This window comes from Xiphophorus couchianus, chromosome 16 (assembly GCF_001444195.1).
Source record: "Xiphophorus couchianus chromosome 16, X_couchianus-1.0, whole genome shotgun sequence".
Lineage (NCBI taxonomy): Eukaryota > Metazoa > Chordata > Actinopteri > Cyprinodontiformes > Poeciliidae > Xiphophorus > Xiphophorus couchianus.
Window position 1 is genome coordinate 13,181,921 of NC_040243.1, and position 19,777 is coordinate 13,201,697.

The 19,777-nt window shown below is 44.3% G+C and overlaps 1 protein-coding gene across 2 annotated transcripts; it reads left to right on the plus strand.

Annotated features, from left to right (window-relative positions):
* Positions 1-17,538, plus strand: axin2 (axin 2 (conductin, axil)). Of its 2 annotated transcripts, XM_028042065.1 has the most exons (10): positions 1-809; positions 3,377-3,508; positions 7,032-7,134; positions 9,863-10,003; positions 10,087-10,604; positions 11,150-11,317; positions 11,396-11,608; positions 11,883-12,020; positions 12,539-12,697; positions 16,239-17,538. In XM_028042065.1, exons 1-10 carry the CDS (start codon positions 1-3, stop codon positions 16,363-16,365), a joined length of 2,508 nt encoding a protein of 835 aa, XP_027897866.1. In that variant the 3' UTR covers positions 16,366-17,538. The 2 variants fall into 2 exon arrangements, with proteins under 2 accessions (XP_027897866.1, XP_027897867.1); XM_028042066.1 differs by lacking the exon at positions 16,239-17,538 and having other exon boundaries at positions 11,883-12,108; positions 12,539-12,696.
* Positions 17,539-19,777: the final 2,239 nt, after the last annotated feature.

The following is a 19,777-nucleotide window of genomic DNA, read 5'->3' on the forward strand; positions in this document are numbered from 1 at the left end:
ATGAGCCGGCCGCTTATGGACCATATCGCCAGTAGTAGTTTCCGCGAAGATGCCCCTCGACCCCCGGTGCCAGGGGAGGAGGGCGATGCTCCACGCTACCCCAGCAAAGCCGCAGTGATGAAACCCCTCGAAGCCCCCAAATCCGCTCTGCTCGCCGGCTCTCCGGGCTCCTCGGCGCGGAGGAACGAGGATGGTCTCGGAGAGCCGGAGGGCAGCGCCTCGCCGGACTCGCCGCTCTCCCGCTGGACGAAGTCCCTGCACTCCCTGCTCGGAGACCAGGATGGCGCCGTTCTGTTCCGGACGTTCCTGGAGCGGGAGAAGAGCGCGGACGCCTTGGACTTCTGGTTCGCCTGCAACGGCTTCCGGCAGATGGACCTGAAGGACACCAAAACGCAGCGGGTCGCCAAGGCGATCTACAAGCGCTACATCGAGAACAACAGCGTGGTGGCCAAGCAGCTGAAGCCGCCCACCAAAACCTTCATTCGGGATAACATCAAGAGGCAGCATATCGACTCTGCCATGTTCGACCAGGCGCAGACGGAGATCCAGATCGACATGGAGGAGAACGCTTACCAGATGTTCCTGACCTCTGACATTTATCTAGAGTATGTTCGGACCGGCGGGGAGAACCCGAGCCACGTCAGCCCAGGCTCTTTGGGCAGCCTGAAAGTTGTATGTGGATACCTGCCCACGCTCAACGAGGAAGAGGAGTGGAGCTGTGACTTAAGAGCCAAAGCCCTGCTGGGACTGAAGGGGCAGAGGGTCCCCATTACGCAGAGAGCAGAGGAGATGATGGAGAAGGGGTACAGGTATGTCTGCTGCACCATTTTTTTCCCTTTTGCATCCTGTTTTCACACTCTAGAGCAAAGGTTTACTCTAAGAGAGGTACAACACAGCTTTTCCCCTCCTCCTAAGTTTGCAGAAAACTCTCTGCCCATCTTCCCCCCCTTTCCAAAAGTCTCCAGCAGCAGCCCTCTGCTGGCGCTCGCCTGGATTTCCGGAGCTTTGAAATGGTTCCGCAGAGTGACGGATCGTCTTCCAGAGGAAAAGTTCACAGAGCAGGGGCTGGCTCTGGCCCCAGCCAGCAAATAATAGATGATGACATTGCTGTGCTATGTCTCCTCTTGTACCACCTCTGTCAAAAGCCTTCAGGCGGAGATAAAAAATCTACGGCGGCTCTTCAGATGTCACTTTGATGTGAGGGTAGTTTCATTTATGTGTTTTCTTTGCTCTATCCTACTCTGTTTGTTTTAAGTTAGGGCCTGGGAGGAAAAAAAACTGCAGGGTGTTTGCAAGTATTTCCAATATCCTGGTCTGTTGCTGAATTCAGTTATTGTTTCACCAATACCAGTAACACGAAAACTTAATGAGTCAATTTAATTGCTATTATTTCAAACGGAAAATGAAAACTATTCCACCAAACAATCGTGTGGAGATGAGAATCAACCATGTTCTCATTACTTTGCTCTGATTGAGAGTCAGATTGGTGAAATCTCAAAATATTGTTTTTCTTATTCACTGATGCATCGAAACTCAGACGTTTCACCGTCATCAGTCTATAGCTTCAGTGACCATCTTTGATTCACTTTAGTTGAGTCAAAGTTTTTTTTCATGTGCTACAGACCGTATAAAATTGTAATCAGCAGGTCAGACTTGAAAGTATTTCTAATGTTTGTTGTTATAGTTATGATTGTTTTTTCTAGGTCTTATTTTGATTAAGGTGTGCAGCTTCAGGAAAGTATTCAGGTTTCATACCATTGTTATTAAATGTAATAACATAATTAACTGTCATTTTCCAGACAGTATCCTTTCTCCTTACCACCACATATTGTCTCTACCACTCCCTATGAGCCTTAGCCTCCCAGCTACTAAAACAATGTGTGTATTAAAGGAATCTAGCGACTTTCTTTCATCAAATCTGCTGCAGACAAGCAGAGCGGGAATGTGACTAGCCTGCAGTCTGCTGCCTAACAGATAAATCACTCATCTCATTCAAACTGTAGTTTTAAAACAGTATTTCTTTAATAACAAGGATGAATGGTACTCCTTTAAGTTTCAACATCATGACTATCATTTGATTTGTGGCTGGAAAGATTTCAAAACTGCTGAATTTGTCTTAACAGCAAAATGAAGCTGCAATGGCTGACAGAGTGTGCAGCAACAGGTGGGAACGCTACATAATTATAATCAATTTAAATTTATGGCAATATTGGTAACGTATTCTGTTGTATATAGGCTAATACAAGTCTCACATTGAGTGGTTAAATAGACAAGCTAGCTGCTAAAGGTCAAATGTGACTCTCTAAACAAAAAAAGTGTAGCTGCTATATTGCAGCCAGCTAACTAGCAGTGCTCAGCTTCAGTTTAAGCTCCGCACAGCTGGGAGAACTTTTGTGTAGCTTGATTTCAGTACCTGGGCTGCGCCTAACCAGCGAATGGAGCCAGAACCTGCGCCGCCCTTTTTCTCCTCGTCTCTTCCGACTCAAGTTCTCTTAAAAGCGAAAACAAACCCTTAATGGCAGCAGCTACAGTACAGATTCAAGACCTCCTCCTCCTCCCCTCCGTCACTTTTGCTCCCCCTCTTCTTGTTTGTGTCAGTTCTCCTCAGATTCCCTCCTTTGCTGCCGTTCACCCCCTCCTCCTCCACTCCCTCGGCCTTCTTTACTTTTATCTTTTCTTCCTTTTGAAAACCAAGGGACGGGGACTACAAGGCCTGCTTTTGGAGCGGAAAGGAAGGATGGAGGGAGGGAGGAGGAGAGAGGGAGGACGGTTGCAGCTCATGAAAGGGGGGGAGGAGAAAGGATAAATGAGGGGGTGAAAGAGAGGCAGGGAGGGAAGAATGCTGGGCCAGCTGTGCTAAATACCTGACTCTTTGCGAGCCCCTCTGAAGGTCAGTCTGGAGCTGGAGGGAGGTGGGTGGGGGGGCTGCAGCTTTAGTCATGCTGTGTCTCTTTGCCTCCGCACCGAGACCCTCCCCTTCTTCCCTTTTCTCCCCTTTCTTTCCTTCTGTGACACACTCCCATGCTTCCAGCCGAAACATTTTGTGCTACTCCCCATCTGCTCCCCCCTCCAACCCGCTTTCCTTCTCCTGTACCATGGCAAGAATGCAAACACAGCGGGGCATGCACGCTGGGGGAAAGAGTGAGGGTGGATGAGCGGAGTGGAAATAGAAACTGTGGGACATTTAAGAAGTTTTCCCACAAAGTTTGCCAGGCCCCACACTGGCCTGTCACATCTGTTCGTTATGTTTGCCGCTCTTATATCCATGCGTTTATTTCAGCTCTCCTACAAAAAAAAAAAAGACCCAGCCTCTTTTGATTTAAGAACCTCAGTCAGCCTGTTGGAGTGATATTAATATTAATCTGTTGTTGCCCAGATCCTACAAGAGAGGTGAGCAGATCAACCCCTACCATGCAGGCGCCTTCGCCCCTGTCAGCAGCACCAACGACAGCGAGGTTTCCAGCGACGCCTTGACTGACGACGCCATGTCTGTGACTGACGGCAGTGTGTGAGTGAATGTTAATCAGACATACATACGTGCACACACATGTGTGTCCAGAACACATCAAATGACTCGTATGTCAACAGGGTGTCCGCGCATCCATAAAAACCTTTAAATACTTGTATCTAAAATGAAGGCCTTATAATGCCTTAAATTCATTTATAATAATGTAAGTTGGCATTAGGTAAGCTAACCACAGGTCTTACATTTTCTCAGGGCTATTTGATCTATGTAGTTTTTTTTTCTTTCTCATAGAACGTTTCTGTGAAGCAAACATTTGAGTTTTCATTCTGTTTTCTGACTTGAGGCGGCTAATATAGCTGCTAATATAGCCCTAATAGCTAGCTAGCTAGCTAATTGGATGGACAAGGTTGGTCTTTGCCACTAGTTCACATCTTTTGCCAAACCATAATGCTCATTTTGTGCAAAAAAGCTTGGGACTACTACAAGGGGGTAATTTCATTCACAATGGTCTTACCAAGGTTTTAAGAGGACTTAAATTTGAGTTTGAACTCTGCAGAAACCCTGGTCAAGCAACCTGCTGAGAACCAAACTGGACAAGTTAGTTGTAGGGAAACACCTGATAAAACACAGGAGTTAATTTGGGTCGATAATGATCCTCATCGAGTTGTTCTGGATCCCAAATTCACCAGTAGTGCAAGAAACATCTCTGACAAACAGGAATAGGTCGGTTACTAGAGTCCAGTTACAGCAAGGTCCTAAAAAATTCCTAAACTAAAGTTTTCAACACCTGTTGATTAGTAAAGCATTTCAGAAATATCTCCATTGTGTTGCTTAATATAAATATATATTCTGACTAATTTATCTGTATTTCCTGCTAAAATCTTGTGTTTGGTGTTTTCTTATGTTTCTTATGTTTGGTGTTGTTCAAAATATCCTCAAATGTCTATCGGAGCTTAAGTTGTTGATGCTTCTCAGCTGTTTCAGTGTAGAAATGACTCAGGTCACAGGTCAGTTAGCTTTTCGATCACCAGTTTTTTGTAAAGGTTCAAAACAGATTTGAAAAAATCGATTCATCTTCAAGAGCTGCTGTATTAAAAGACAGCATCTGATATTAGTAATTAGTGCTGTTAGCATGATGTAGCAGGTTGTCCCAGAGATGTTGAGATCGCAAACATTTCCAAACCCAGCTTGTTCCAGACGTAATTTGCTAGACGCCAGTGGCCTTCCTGTTGTTATCCTGCTTTATTCTCTCCCTCTGTAGGAAATATAGCTTCCTTTTAAATATCTGCAGTCATCTCTGTGCTTTTCTCTGCCTTCATTTTGAAACACCTCACAGATACTAAAAATAGCTAACGATAAGTCTTCTTCCCTCACTTACATTCACGCCATAGAGTGTTTTCAAGCTGAAACAGATTCTGTTCACCAGCCAATTTGTAATGTTTGTTCAAAGATCTGAATCGATGTGGACTTCAAGTTTTATCACAATATTTTGTGATACTATTGTGATAATAACTGATGATAAGAACTATTTGCTACTATTTCTTTAGGCAACTGAAGGTATCATAGCGCCACAAACACTGCTCTTGAGTGTTTGTGGAGCTTCTAATAAGCTTCTGTAGGATATGGATCACATAAAAAAGTGTGATTTGTATCACTAAGGTTCTCATATTAACTGCATTTAATCATATTTTCGTATTTGCAATATATATGTGGAGAAAACACAAAAATTAACCATCTAGACAATTCGGACGTTTTTGGTGGTTTTTAAACACCTTCCTTAATTGGAATCCATTATGACAACAATAAATCAAAATTCTTATCATGGCGAGGAATTTATCACGATAAATGACAAACGATGCGATAAATGCCCAGCCCTATTTCCAACCTCGTTAATCATCAGCCTTCTTTGGGTTCTCTGATCCAAAAAGTGGCTAATCGGTAATCATTCATGAACGTGGCTGCCCGCATGTCGTATGAACTCATCCAGCTACGTGCCGTGGGCCTCGTTTACACAGCGTGATCACATGACCTTCACCTGACGAGGGGCTCGTCTTTCTTTGGGACAGAAAGTCGAAGAATCTCTGTCCAGAGTTCACCCTTAGTTCATATCTGCCAGGATGATGCTGGTGAAACGTCCAGATCAACCATGACGAAGCTAAAGATACTGATGAGCTTAAAGCGCTGATACTCAGTTCAAACCCTGGGGTTGGCTGGAGCAGAAAGGCGGCAGCTGTAAAGCCTTTTTTTTTTTTTTTACAGCAGTCAGAGGGACATACGGTCCTGCTCTGCTGTACTTTGCCCAGCACAGTTTGAAAGGCCGAGCCGCGGGGACACCAACTTCCCCGTCTCATTTCCTGCCCACTCTGGCCTTGATCACAATATCTGCCTCTCAGTAGGTCACAGCTATAAAGACCCATAAACATTTGAATCGCATTTACAGATAAAGGCAGCGGGGACAAATAGAAAATGAGGAAAAATGGTAACGGGGGAGGAGGCGCTCGGTTGGGAAGAGAAAGTGCGCGGTGATAGAGCGAGAAGGAGGGGGGTTGGATTTTTTTTTTTTGCTTATATCTTATTTATGGATTTGCTTGGACGCTGGGGAATGCAGCTGCGCAGACTTCAAACATTACCTTATCTTACAAACCAGCCTTTTGATGTGCCGAGATCAGAGGCTGGCTGCGGCAAAGCTTGCCAAATGAAGATTGGGAGTGTGTTTGGAGACGGGGTTGGGGTGGAGGAGGGAAGTGGGGGGGTTTGCTCATGCGCATGAATGTGGTGTTTTAAAGCGAGAGTAGAAAAGTGCTACTCAGATTGGTTGGGGAGCTGTTGTTTAACACAGGCGTACTGAGCTAAAGTCAGCTCTGTACCAGGCAGAAATTCAGATTCAACCTGTATCTGCTAACTCTGTGAAAGGTGTAAGGAGTCGGGAAAAGCAGCTGTAACCTTGACTTTACTTCAGTTACTGGGGAAGAAACATTTACAAAGTGTCAGAACACAATATCACTCTACAGACTAGATAAACATGGAACAACAAAATGGAAACATTGAATTGAACGTAACTTCAGACTTTATTTCCTGTTTCATTGTCCAAGAACTGGATCAATCCATCCAGCTCTTTCTTTCTGTTTCACTCCTTCTTGTCTGTGGCTCTTCTAGTGTAAAGAAATAACTGTAGTAAAAAGTTGGTGAACATTCATTCATTCATATTTATAGCTTAAAAATGGACGGGGGATTCCTGTTCATTAGAGTCTGGAAAAGGATGGAGTTTGGTCTTGAAAAATGTTTTGGGGACAATGAGTGTCATTTCTGGGGCAAATAAAACGTCCCTGGTACTATCTCAGTTTGAAGATGAAACCCACACGCCTCCAACAAACACCCACACATATAGACCAGAACACTGACTCGGTTAACCTTGGATTAAGCCTGAAAGAGGAATTAATAAATTAGAATTTTTTTTTTCCTTGAAGTTCATTTGATCCGTCCTTTTGGCTAACAAGCGGTCTTTAATGATGTATCTGATTGGGTAATTGACCTTTGTGATGTCTCCTCCCTCCTCCCCCCTCAGAGATGGCATCCCTCCATATAAACTGGGCTCCAAGAAGCAGCTACAGAGAGAGATGCAACGAAACATGAGGATGAACAGCCAAGTCTCTCTGCCTGCTTTCCCTGTAAGTACACAAGCACACACACACACACTCTGAAGTCTTTTTGAGCCCGGGTCCCACAGTGTAATTTCCATACCACCCTCCGTTCCGGGTCTCTCTCGCTTCTATGAATAGTGCTGTGCAAACTGTATTTGGCATTCTCGATTCAACAACACCAGCAAAGATCTGAAGAAGTGGCGTCAAAGACCCTGCCTCCCACTCACACACACACATCCAAACACAAGCCCTCTGCCTACCTTTGGTGTCACCTACACCCCCCATTAGGGTACCTTGAAGTCTGTAGGGGGAAGGAAGGAGGTCTCTAAGCTGTTTATCGCCCCAGCGCTCGCTTTTTTTCCCTTCTACCTCTTCTTCTTCCCCGCCGATGCTGTAAATATGGAGAATAAGGAAGAGATGAGGAAGATCTCTGCCGCCTTATCCCAGGGGCCCTGGAATCAGCCCGGTTCCCCAACAAAAACACAAGCACGCTCGCAGTGACGCGCACGAACGCGGCGCTTTGATCTGCAGATGAATGAAGCAAACGCACGGGGAAGTGACAACTTCCAACTGAGATGGCCCCCTTTTCCTTCCCCATCCAAGCACAAACAGACCCTAAACCTCCCCCCACACACACCCCCATCTCACATAAAAGTGAAGGATCTGAGGGAAGAGTCTGAGCACGTCATGTGAGCTCTCAGCAGGTCAGGGGAGAGATGCTAGCTTAAGGTTTTTGGGAAGAGAAAAGAATAGGAGGCTGGAGGGGAGCAGGTTTAACCAAACTTGATAAAAGCAATACCTTGCAGAAGTATTCCTGAAACTTTGTCACTTTAAAAACGCAAACTTAAAACATGTTTTATTTGGATTTAACATGATAGACCAACACAAAATAACGTTGAATTATGAGGTACCCTTCCGTTGTATCTCTTAGGGTCCTTGTCCAGCTGGACGATGGACAGTCAGAAGTGTTTTGCAGGTTTTCTTACTTCAGTTGGCTCCAAATTTCTTCTTATGGTTTCCTTTCTGCATTAGCTGCCCATCATTGTGGAGTGTCTGTCAGCTGATTGTCCCACCTGAGCTCTGGATCTCCGCTTCTCCTCCAGAGTCACATTTCACCTTTGAGCTGGTTTTCTTATCATCAGTTTAGATATAGGTTGTAAATCCTAAATAAAATGTGTTTAAATCTGGTAATTATGTTGTGATAAAGGTTAAAGGGTGTGAATACTTTTGTAAGGTACTCTAAACGTGACCATAAACTTATGATCTATAAAAAAGAAAGAAGCAGGAAGTTTGAGGGGTTTTTTTAAAAAAAAAAAAAAGCTGCACAGATTAGATGGGGCTGCTCTTCTTGCCTTTGTTCTTATTTTTGTTTCCCATCTGACTTCCTCTTTATTTTTTTTAGATGGTTGCCATTCCCATAATGCATCAGCTCCCAGCACCATCAGTCAGCCCCCCGTCCCTGTTTATTCTGACTACAAAGAGATAGGAAAAGTATAAAAATATGGAGGAACAATCAAGAAAGCCTCGATGCAGAAAGAAAAAAATGCAAATATTGTAAGATGTGTTCAGCTGCTCACTGTCACAACACCGTAGCTCAAAGGTGCCCAGTGTGTGACGAGGTGGGGGAATAAATTTCCTCAACCTTTCTGATCTCCCACCCCGTGTTTTAGTACCTTTATCTCTTCCTCTCAGTTCTTCTGTCTTTTTTTATTTGAACCTGAAAGCGCACATATCTGCATCCCAACTTCTCCCATTACTCCTTTTTTTTCCCATCCCTCATCCTATCCTCCCCGGAGTTCTCTTTCACCCCCTGTTGATGCATGGCTTTTATTCCTAGATGTAAAGCCACTGCTTCCCATCAGTCTATTCCTCCATCCGTCCTTCCACCACCCCTACTGAGTGTTTGATATTTGACGAGGAAGTCTTTGAAGTGAGCTGACTTTGGAGGCCTGCTGATGATGACAGAGGGAACCAGCTGAGGCCGGGTTCCGCCGCCCTCTAAAATAAGCCTTGGGGGCCAGTTAGCAGGCTGGTTATTAACGCTGGTTGTTTAAATTGAGTGTTAGTGCAGCATATTACTGTAAGAATATTTAAAGTGTGGATACAAGCATAAAGATTTGGATGCTCAACCCTACAGGTTCTGTTTCTCATATAAACTGTTTAGCGTTAGCTTCTGCTAATTTTTAATGGGTATAAAAGTTTAGCATTAGCTTAGTTACGATTCTTGTTTAGCGAATTAGTGGTTAGTGAATTTAATGTTTTGGTTAGCTGTGGCCATCTCTGGCAAAAGCTGCTGCTGATTTTAGTGCAAATATATTTTCACCTTTATAACTCTGGTGGCCATTTTGAAAAATCTCCAGGAAGGGGAAACAGAAGATGAACAAAATTACAGTGATTTCTATGGTTCAAAATATGTAGGATGTGATTTGACACCAAAAACATTCAAATAAATTTTCCATGACAACCATGATGAAAAATGAAAACATTGTCAGCAAATACAATTACTTTTTGTCCAATTATGTGTGATCTGACACCAAAAGGATGCATTGGGGATATTGACAATTTAATGCAAAACAAAAATTTTCTTGATGATCATCTTTAAATTTTCAGCTGCTCACCGTTCTTAAAGGAAATATTGTGAATGTTTTTACTGAAATATTCAGTTACCTGCTTTACGATGTGGAAGCTGTGGAGTTAGGTTACCTTGATTGGGAATCAAACACAAGCTAATGTATCCACTTTCTTTCCCCTAAAGCGTACGACCCGTCCTCCAAAGGAGGTGGTGCCCCTGGAGCCGGCGCAGTTCGCAGCCCAGCTGATCTCCCGCCTGGAGAACTTGAAGAGGAAGCAGGACACCTTCAACTCTCTGGAGGAGCGGCTGCAGCAGATTCAGGAGGTTTGACTTCTCCTTTCTGGACTTCATTTTTTTCCCCTTTCGTGTTTCTGTGAATTCATCTTTTTCTTGCTTTTGTCTCCCAGGAGGAGGAAAGAGAGGATTCAGAGATCTCTGTTAGCGCTCCGCAGCTCTCTCCGCATCCTCTGGCCCTCCTGTCAGGCTCCTCCGACGAAGACCCCCAGGCCATTCTGGATGAGCACTTGTCTCGGGTCCTCAAGACCCCCGGCTGCCAGTCGCCCACCGTCGTCCAGCACTCGCCTCGCTCCAGCTCCCCGGAGAACCGACCGTACACCTGCGGAGGCAAACCCAGGGCCGGGTCGTCCGCTTCTCCTGTGTCGAGTCCGGACTCAGGGGCTTTCGCTCTGAGCCTGGGCTCCAGCAGAACCCTGTTGAGTAGGCAGAGCACCAAGCACATCCACCACCACTACATCCATCACCACGCCAGTCCAAAGTCCAAGGAGCAGATTGAACGGGAGGCGGCCCTCAGGGTGCAGGGCGTCTGCTCTGCCGCCGGCCGCTGTCAGTCCTGCCAGGCTTACCCACGCAGCCGCAGTCTGGGCAGAGAGATGTGTGGCTCCGTCTCCACCGATAGCAGCATGGGGTGAGTCTGAGCATGATTAAATTGCTCAACCTTCTTATTACCTTCTCAAAATCTTTCTCTCCAATGCTATTGCAGTCTGATTATCTTAGATTTTCTCTAGCTGTGAATCCATTACAAATGTGATGAAAAACTTTCATATTCCGCTAATGTCAAAAACAGTTTTGTAATTGCAGTGTTTCTGTTAAATTCAGTTATCACATGTGAATAAGTTTGTTCAAGCAATAAGTCATTAAAAACCATTCTCTTCTGTGATCCTCCTACCACTTCCTGTCATCTTCTTTGGCTTTTCCACCAGTAGTAACATTCAGTTGTTGTTGTTACTACAAGATGTCATTTTTCTCATTATGTTATAAAAGTGTTTCCATTGCGGTTTTGCAAAAAATTTCAATATAGCCGAAAAACTTTTTATCAAAAGCGTATGTTTTTTAAAAAAATCTTGTGCTTCTATTAAGCAAATTTATTTTTGTAATTCCAATTTGCGCAGTTTTATGCTCAATGGAAATGTAGCTAGCTTAAGATCTGACTGGAATCTTTCCGTCTCCCAGGCGCTCCAGCTCCCTATCGAGACGCGTGTGTCGCTCGGGGGCCGAAGAGGGGGTCACAGACGGCTGCATGGACGACTGTGGGATCTCACAGCTGCCCACAGACACAACCGACCCCACCGAGAACATTCGCCAGTGGATCCTGGAGAGCAAACGGCAGAGCCGACACAGGTGAGCAGGCGTAGCAAGTCTGAAAGCACGTCGTTTTTCGTTGTTCGGTCGGTAAACATTTCCCTCTCTGTCCTGCAGTAACCAGAGCGCCAAGAAATTTGGAGGCTCATCAACACAGACGCACACCTGGGGCGGCGGAGGAAGCTGCGGCCACCTGCGAAGCCACCAACCGGCTCAGCCCTTCATCCAAGACCCTGCTATGCCGCCCCTACCCCCTCCCAACACCCTGTCCCAGCTGGAGGAGGCCTGCCGCAGACTGGAGGAGGTTTCCACCAAGACCCCCAAACAGAGGTACGGACCCCAGAGGAGCTGCTCTGCCCCACAAAAACACCTTACCAACTATGTTTGGTCTAGTTTTTACTCTAAATATCTTACTGCACTTGAAATATGACAAAGCTAACGTACAAGTAACTTTTCAGCAAGATTTTTTGTTTTGATTAAAAAAGGTTCTGGTTCTACTTAAACAAAATAAAAAATAAATAAATAAAATTTAAAAAGGCACATTATTTCACTTTTAACAAGACATTTTCTCACCACCAATACTTATTTTTTCTTTTTTATTCAGGCATTCTTTGGCCAGCCTTCAACGAGAGAAGACCCACCAAGTCACAGTCCACGCAGGGGGGTCAGCCCTCCCCAGTCCTGCCCCTCTCGGTCCCCCTGGCCTCATCTCCACCTGCCCGGGTCTCCTCCAATCAGAAGAGTACGAGGCCTCACTCTCCTCTCCTCCTCTCTGCTCCTCTTCCTCCTCCTCTTCCTCCTGCTCTGAGCTTTAACATCCAACTTCCAGCGTACATAAACCCTTTTAACTTTTCCTACTTGACACCCGCACCATAAACAGAACAACACACACACACATTTTCAGTCTTAATGTGTACATCAGTGTCATGTGTGTGCTGGAGGCTGTTGCCACGGTACCACCGGACTGGCTCTTCCTCTTCATGGAGATCTATTCGTATCGTTATTATTGGCTGTCCTTCAGTGAGCTGGTGTAGTTCAGAGAGAGCTTCTCTGAAGTCTGCCTACAAAGCCTTGGACCCAGCTGAAGGAGAATTGATAACACACACACATATGACTCTGACTCCCACACTCGCTGGCATCCCTCATATTTCCAGGCTTGCATAGTCAGCATCTGGATGAGTTTTGTCGTGGTGTTACTGTACCACCTGTCTCCGTGTCGTCTCTCTCACGCTCTCCGTCTCCGTTTTTGTGTCCCGGCAGATGTAAGAAGGTCTTGGGCGGCCACGCGGCATGCAGCGGGGAGATGGTGGTGACGTACTTCTTCTGCGGCGAGGAGATCCCGTACCGCCGCACCATGAAGAGCCACAGCCTCACCCTGGGTCACTTCAAGGAGCAGCTCCGTAAAAAGGGCAACTACAGGTGAGCTGGAGACGCAACAAACCAAAGCCGGCGTTAGAGAGTTAAAGAGTTAGAAGCAAAAGTATTCACACCGCCGAGCTTTTTCAGATTAGTTTCATGTTAAAGCCACAAACTTCAGGGTGTTTTACTGCCTGAATATATCGCTTATTATCACAGATTCTCATTTGGATTTAGGTCTGAACTTTGAATATGCCAGTCTAAAAGGTTACTTTCTTCTAAACTACCATTGTAGGTCTCAGAAGCAATTAATTCCCACAGCATGATGTTGCTACCACCATTTTAGCTTCTTGTTCTGGTGGAAGGGTTTCCTTTTCTTCTTTATTTTGAGCCTCTAACACAGTTCTCAAATATTGCGGTGAGGTGTCTGAAGGACCTTAGCATTATTAAACAAGCCTCCAGTTACTAGGTGGCAGCAGTCAACGGTCTGCTGTTAGTCCCAGTAGAAAAAGTCGCCTTCACTGTTGTACAAAGCTGAGAAGAGACAGAGAAGTTTGTGAAATTCAAAAGAAAAATGGTGTTGAGGATCCTCGCAGCAACCTCGACGTCTGTTAGCATCGCTGGTTCACTCGGTTGTTAGAAAATATAAAAAGAAATAATATAGAACAGTTTTTGTCCCCAGTTTTCTCTCCTTCCATCTTCTTGAACTTCTCTGTCCCTGCTGAAGAAAAGCATCCCCATAGCTTAATGCTGCCGCCACCGTGTCTCAGTACTGGGATGGCGGGTCGTAGCACTTCGTATGTTGCTCTGTTACAAAAAACCCCTTTGAAAGAGCCCTGAGGTTTGTGGTTTAAAAACGTCAAAATGCGAAAAAGGTTCAGAGGAATGACTGTTTTTCCATTAAGCTGCACCCTGTTGGATAAAGCAGCTAACCTCTAAATATCTGAATATATTTCTGTGATGAGTCCTGCTGTCTGTGTTTTTGTTTCTGTGTTTGTGTGTTGTGTGTGTGTGTGGCTGGCTTTTTGAGCAACAGAAAAGGGAAAGACAAGCGGGCGGGCGGCGCAGGGGTTAGTGGGAGAGTTTGAACTGCAGCGATTTGGGTCCCATCTGGTATTGATTTCCATGCTAAGGCACACTTAATACACACGGCTTTGAAGCCTCGGCCTCTTTCATTTCAACCAACAAAGACTCACACAAATGGCCAGTGTGCAAATTCTTCACTGATGCTATCAGGGCCTCTCTTTCTTTTTCCTTTTTCTCCCCTCCTCCCGCTGCCCGTGTGTGGGTGTGTGTGTGTGTGTGTGTGTGTGTGTGTGTGTGTGTGTGTGTGTGTGTGTGTGTGTGTGTGTGTGTGCTGGGTTGAATGCACACGGTGTTTACACATGTTGTAATCATTTTATGGATATTTTGGCGAGGCAGATAGTTAAATGCCAGGTCCGCTCGCTTCACAAGGCCCCGTCGAGTGCCCACCGCCTCACCGTGCACTTTCAGAAAGAGATTTTTATTTAGTTTTTTAAAACTTTGATTGGTTTTATCCAGCGATTATTAAAGGGAAAAAAGATCAAACATTTTAGTGTTTAGACCATTAACGGTGCTGAGGATAGGCACGGCCACGGTGTTGTGTTTGTAATTACAGGTATGAAACCGAGAGGAAAGAAAGTTCTTCCTGTCCAGATGTGAACGGCGTTCCGTTCTCCTTTTTTTTTTTGGATCAACAGATGTGACAAACTCCCGGCTCTTCACATCTGTCGGCTCCTTCGCTCGTCTTCTTTTCCTCTTTGGCTCGCCGTCTCAGTTCCTGTGTCATACCATCCACCTTTTTTTTTACTTTCCCCTCTAACCCCCCTTTCTTCTTCTTCATTTTTTGGAAGGCGAGCTGCGCGGTGCTTTAACAGCAGCCAGAGAATGTGTGGAGTTGGGTCATTTCAACATGGCAGCGGTTCAACAAAGAACAGTACTGCTTGGCCCTGCCAGACGATATTGGTGCCAGATGTCAGAGCAAACTGGAAAGAGAGAGGGGGGGGGGGGGGTGCAGGCGGCGCGGATCTAGCCACATAAAACATGTTCCAGTGGAAATTCTGTCTCTCCTAGCGAAAAAACATCACAGCTCTTTTGAAGACTTCTTGTATTTAAAGAGCGGGAGGAATCGCCGTAGACTTCTCCAAAACGGTCGGCGTGGTTTTGCTTCTTCTCTTTTCCTTCTTCATTTGCTTCAAGTCTTCCTGAACTACTTTAAAAAAAAAAAAAAAATGTATTAGCGACCACCCTCGTGCTAATTGCACCACGTGGGCTCCCGCTCTCCTGTACGCATCGCATGTTCCTAAACCTCGCGTACATTCCAGAGACCCCCACATATGGGGCAAATTGAGCTGTTTTTCCATTACATAGTTAATGAGTGGATTCCCATATCCCTCCAACCAACCCACCCCTGCTGTTCTCTCTTCCTCTTAAATAAGGGCTTGGGAGGTGTGTGTGTGTTTTTTTTGGTGGGGGGGGGTGTGTGTTGCGTCATTATCCTGTGGTGAAGTCATGGCTGAAGAGAAGCTCCTCCTTGCTTGTGTTTTTATTTTTCTTTCTTTCTTTTACTTGCATTCATAAAGTTGCCAGCTGAGACATCAACATGTCATCCTGGTTCACTTTTATTAAAAATCTTTTTATCGCTGTGGGAATAAACCGGGCAGGAGAAGGAGGAGGGGACAGCAGTCCTCTCATTTTGTCTGGTTGCAGCCACAGACTTATGATACTGTGTGATGGAGGAACAGAAACATCTGCATTAAACTCCAATCTGTTTCCTGATTGGTTGTTTCTGACTGAGCAATAGGACCACAAGAAGAAGCTCCTTTATTTTCACTGATTATCGGCCATAGTAAATAGTGTCACAACATGGTGACAGATTTAACAAACTTCTTTTTAATATGTATATTAAAAAACCAGCATGGACTCTGGTTTGTTTGAGGAGGGTCGAGGTGTGAATGCGCAGTCGAACGCTGCGGACCAAAAAAAGCGGCTAAAAACCTCGGTCTCGGTTTGGTTGTAGTCGACCCTTGTGTGGTTTGAGTGCGCTTGTGAACGACAAGCAGACCGTAGACCGCTCCAAAAGTGGGAAATGTACTGTAGTGCAAGGCATTCTGGGTAAATATAACCAAAACAAGCACAAGTGTCGCGAGGGAGAAATGAGTCATGGTGTTTTGTCAAAGAGAAAATGAGAAATCCTACAATGAGATGTCACTCCATTCTTGTTTATATTTTTTGAAGAAGGAAGTTTTGCGAATGTCATGTTCAGAGGTTTTTGTGTTGTTTCCTTCAATGGTTCTTGGTGTAGCGCCACCACAGGCGAAGTGGGTGCACAGGTTTTGGTTCATCTGACACGGTGCAGTGTGAAAGTGAACCGCACCGGGTGAAAATGTAACAAATGTTGCAACTTTAGTCTGGTTGAAAACATCCTGAAAACTCTTTACATCGAAATGTGACGAGGCTCAAGGATAGTTGGTACTTTACGTTTGAGTCGAGGCAGGTCCAGATCGAATTATGGTTCAAAAATTGACATTCAATGGTAAAAATATGAACAATAGCTGAGCTCTGTGTTGTTCTGCTTCTGCAGGTACTACTTCAAAAAAGCCAGCGACGAGTTTGAGTGCGGCGCCGTGTTCGAGGAAGTGTCGGATGACGGCTTCTTGCTGCCCACGTACGAGGGGAAGATCCTGGGGAAGGTGGAGCGGATGGACTGACTCGGAACCGCCGGGGATTACTGACCCGTCACTAAGCTGAGACTGAAGGAACGGAGGTGGGGTGATGGAAGGAGGGCTGGCGAAAGGCCAGAGAAGAAGACACGGATGTTACGGGACAATTAAAGGACCCGGCTGGGACGGAGGGGGAACCTGGACTGTGTGTTGCTGAAGTTTCTAGAGACTGGAGGAGAACGACCACTTGTCAGCGACGTGGGCCGGTGGGTTTACCGTGAGACTGAGAGCCCACCTGGAACCCCGCCTGTGCTGACCACAAGCACTCACTAGCACATTACTAGTATGTATCTGCAGATATACATTGTACATTGTATAGATATCTATTACTATTTATTGCAAATATCCCAGAGACAAATCGCTTGGATTGGAAAACTCCAAGATTCCTCCCTTCAGAGCAAAAGGAAAGCTTTCTCTTCCTTTTGTCATTTTGTTTAATTTTTTTTTTTTTTTTTCTGCCGGAGCGTCGACTCAGAGTTTGATCACATATTTACTGCTGCAGTGCTATTTGTGGATGTGTTCCCCATCTGCTCTGAAGGGCTCCTATATGGAAAAAAAACACACGAAAAAAAAGCAAAGATGCTATTAATGTTTAATTCCCTGCTTTGGGACTCTGCCCAGCTCGCCTTGATCAGTCACGTCTTAGTGCCTTTTGTTTCCGTGGCGCAGGCATCGCACAGACAGCCTACATATGTAGAGGAAACGGGTCCTCGAGCTCCCCCCTGAAAATGTGTTTACACCAATGTTATCAATGTTATCTCAGTGTGTGTGTGGGCGTGCGTGTGTGTGTGTTCTGCACTTTGAGCTGCAGATGAAGATGATGTTCATGCTGTTTTCATCGAGTGTACAGTAACTGTGCATACATGGGTTGTTGCCATGTTTTTACCCAGTTTTCAGGGTCCGTTTACTCCCTTGGTTTTTACAAGGGGCCTTTCATGTTTGGAGAAAAAGATATTTTTTATGCCGTTTTTATTTTTAGTACCCCCGTTTCATCCCGACGTCCTGTGTTTTCTGATATTTTCCATGGCTTCTCCAGCTCCACGTGTAAACTGTAAATTATGCGTTCCATAAAGCTACCGTTTAAAAAGATGCCTCGGTACTTTAATTATTGTAATTATAAAGAGATGTAGCCTTTATTAAAATGCTCTATTTTTCAAATTAGCAAGCTGCCTCCTGTGTGTTTGTGTTTCCTTGCGCACCCGCCGCGCAGAGTGCAACTCGTCTCGTCCTGTGAGAAATTTCCGATAGATTTACATCCATTATCAGCTCTTAACGCGCTCTCTGCTGGAAATTAAAACATGCAGCATTAATTTGGCCACTAGAGCCTCTGTGTGTTTTTATGGTGCGAGGAAAGGGGTGGAGGGAGTTAAGTGTGTGTTAATGAGACGTTTGGTAATTATACAGTTTGTCATGAGTACATTTCACTCGGCTATTTACATGGTTAAACGTTCGGCCTCCTGTGGCTCTTTATGTACCATGAAGGAAGGGGATTTAACTCAATTTTCTTTCCCAGACCCTTGTTGGGTAAATGGGTAATAAAGTCAGTCTGCTGTTTGATGAACTCAACATTTTATGTTTCAATACAGACGTTGTTTTTAATCCACTTTAACTTTTTTTCTTCTTCCCCCTAAAACAATCAGCAGCGTAGCGATTAGGGATGGTTGAAGAATAAATGCGGCGTCTTGGTTTTGACATTAACAGGTCAGTGTAACGGAGGGGAAACGGAGGAAAACATCCAGCAGACGTTACTTCATCAGAGACGGCTTGGTACACTCAGTTTAAGGATGTAAAAGGAGCCAATAGGAGAGGAGAAGACACAGGTATTAAGATTACATGGATCACCTGTAGGTGTAGGAATGTTGGGTTTACTTGGTTTAAAAAAACAAAAAGTAAAAGAAGGAATGAACCTTTTTTATCAGCAACATGGCGTCCACTGCAGTGTCTTGTTAAAATCCCCATGCTCCTTGATTTCTTTCACATTACAACAAACTTAAAATTTTATAAGATAAACAAAACGAAATTAGTTGTGATGTCGATTGCATTTAGTGCCTTTTTAGATCTACCCCCTTTGCGGCGGTGCTCCAAAATAAAATTCGTCATACCAAAGAAGTGATTTAAATAGTAAATAGTCTGGTGGCAGTTTAGTCCAGCCGTTCTGTGAAAGTCTAAGATAGAAATGTGAAAAGTGGTTTCACTGGGTTTCTAATAACAATAGAAATCTTCCCAGGAGGCATTTAGAAATAAATGCACCGATTGCACTTTAGACGGCCAATACCAATTTTTGGTTTAATCTACTAAGCTTGGAAATGTGGATTTTATAAAATGTCATCTTGTTTTAACGAAACAGAAAAGTGTAACAAACGACAATAAAAGAACAAAATGTGCCAAAGGCATCTTGACATCGGTAGAAGTTTTTAGTCAAACACGTGAAAGTAATAAATGTTTATTCTGAGTATTAGCGCCCGTGTAGAAAGAAGAAAAAAGGATGTAAATTTCAAATAGAGAATCTCTCATTTACAGGGAAAAACTAGAATTTTGTCTTTCCAGATTTTAAATTTGAATTAACTTAGTTTTTCATGATTAAGTTGTAAATTTATAGTAAAATGAAGATATTTCTGAAAATTTTGAAATTTGCAGAAAAAAAAAATCAGAAGTTTATTGAAATTGTAAAATCAGACATTTGCAAAAAAGTGACAGAAGAAGTGGCAAATTTATCAAATAGACATCTGGATGTTTTCCAAGGTTTAAGCGATACATCCGGAGTCTTTACCTGTTTCAGAAAGTTTTCCAGGTGCACATTCACCTCATACGGCATCCAGAAGAAACGCATAATGTCGAAGGTGTAAATTACAATACTAATACTACTATTTATAATAGTTTTAAAAAACCAGTTGAAGAACTGACCAATTTCAGTCACTGGCCAATTTACAGCAATTGAAGACATGCAACCTGCCCTAAGAAAAACTCTTCTTCATTCATTCTATCATAAATAAAAAGAAATACTATTTTAAAAAGTGTAAATACATCCCAGAAAACCCATGAAAACTTGTAAACTAGTTGACTTTTCCCAGGAACAGCAACACCAAAAATCTCTGAACTGGACGTTCCGTTTCTGGAACCTCTTTCAATTGAGGCTGATGAATTTCAAATCATTCACTTAGGACTGACGTGAATCAAGCAGAAGCTACGTCCTCTAAAAAAAACTTTACACAGTCATTCATAAGTTGGGCTTTATAGGTTCACACACCTGCTGTCTCTTATCTTCACACACCTCTTGCACACCTCGTTCCGCCGTCGCTGGGCGTCCTTTCAACTTTCATTGGTTGAGAGAGTTGCTTATGCTGCCTTTCATATTGAAAGGGCATCATGATATTGTTAAAATAGCATTTTGGACTCCTTT

Bases quoted from the DNA above. Each gene is read 5' to 3' on its own strand.
- axin2 (XM_028042065.1), top strand. From the start codon at position 1: ATGAGCCGGCCGCTTATGGACCATATCGCCAGTAGTAGTTTCCGCGAA. The intron at 11,609-11,882 runs GTACGGACCCCA...TTTTTTATTCAG, and splicing joins ACCAAGACCCCCAAACAGAG to GCATTCTTTGGCCAGCCTTC. The intron at 12,021-12,538 runs GTACGAGGCCTC...GTGTCCCGGCAG, and splicing joins GGTCTCCTCCAATCAGAAGA to ATGTAAGAAGGTCTTGGGCG.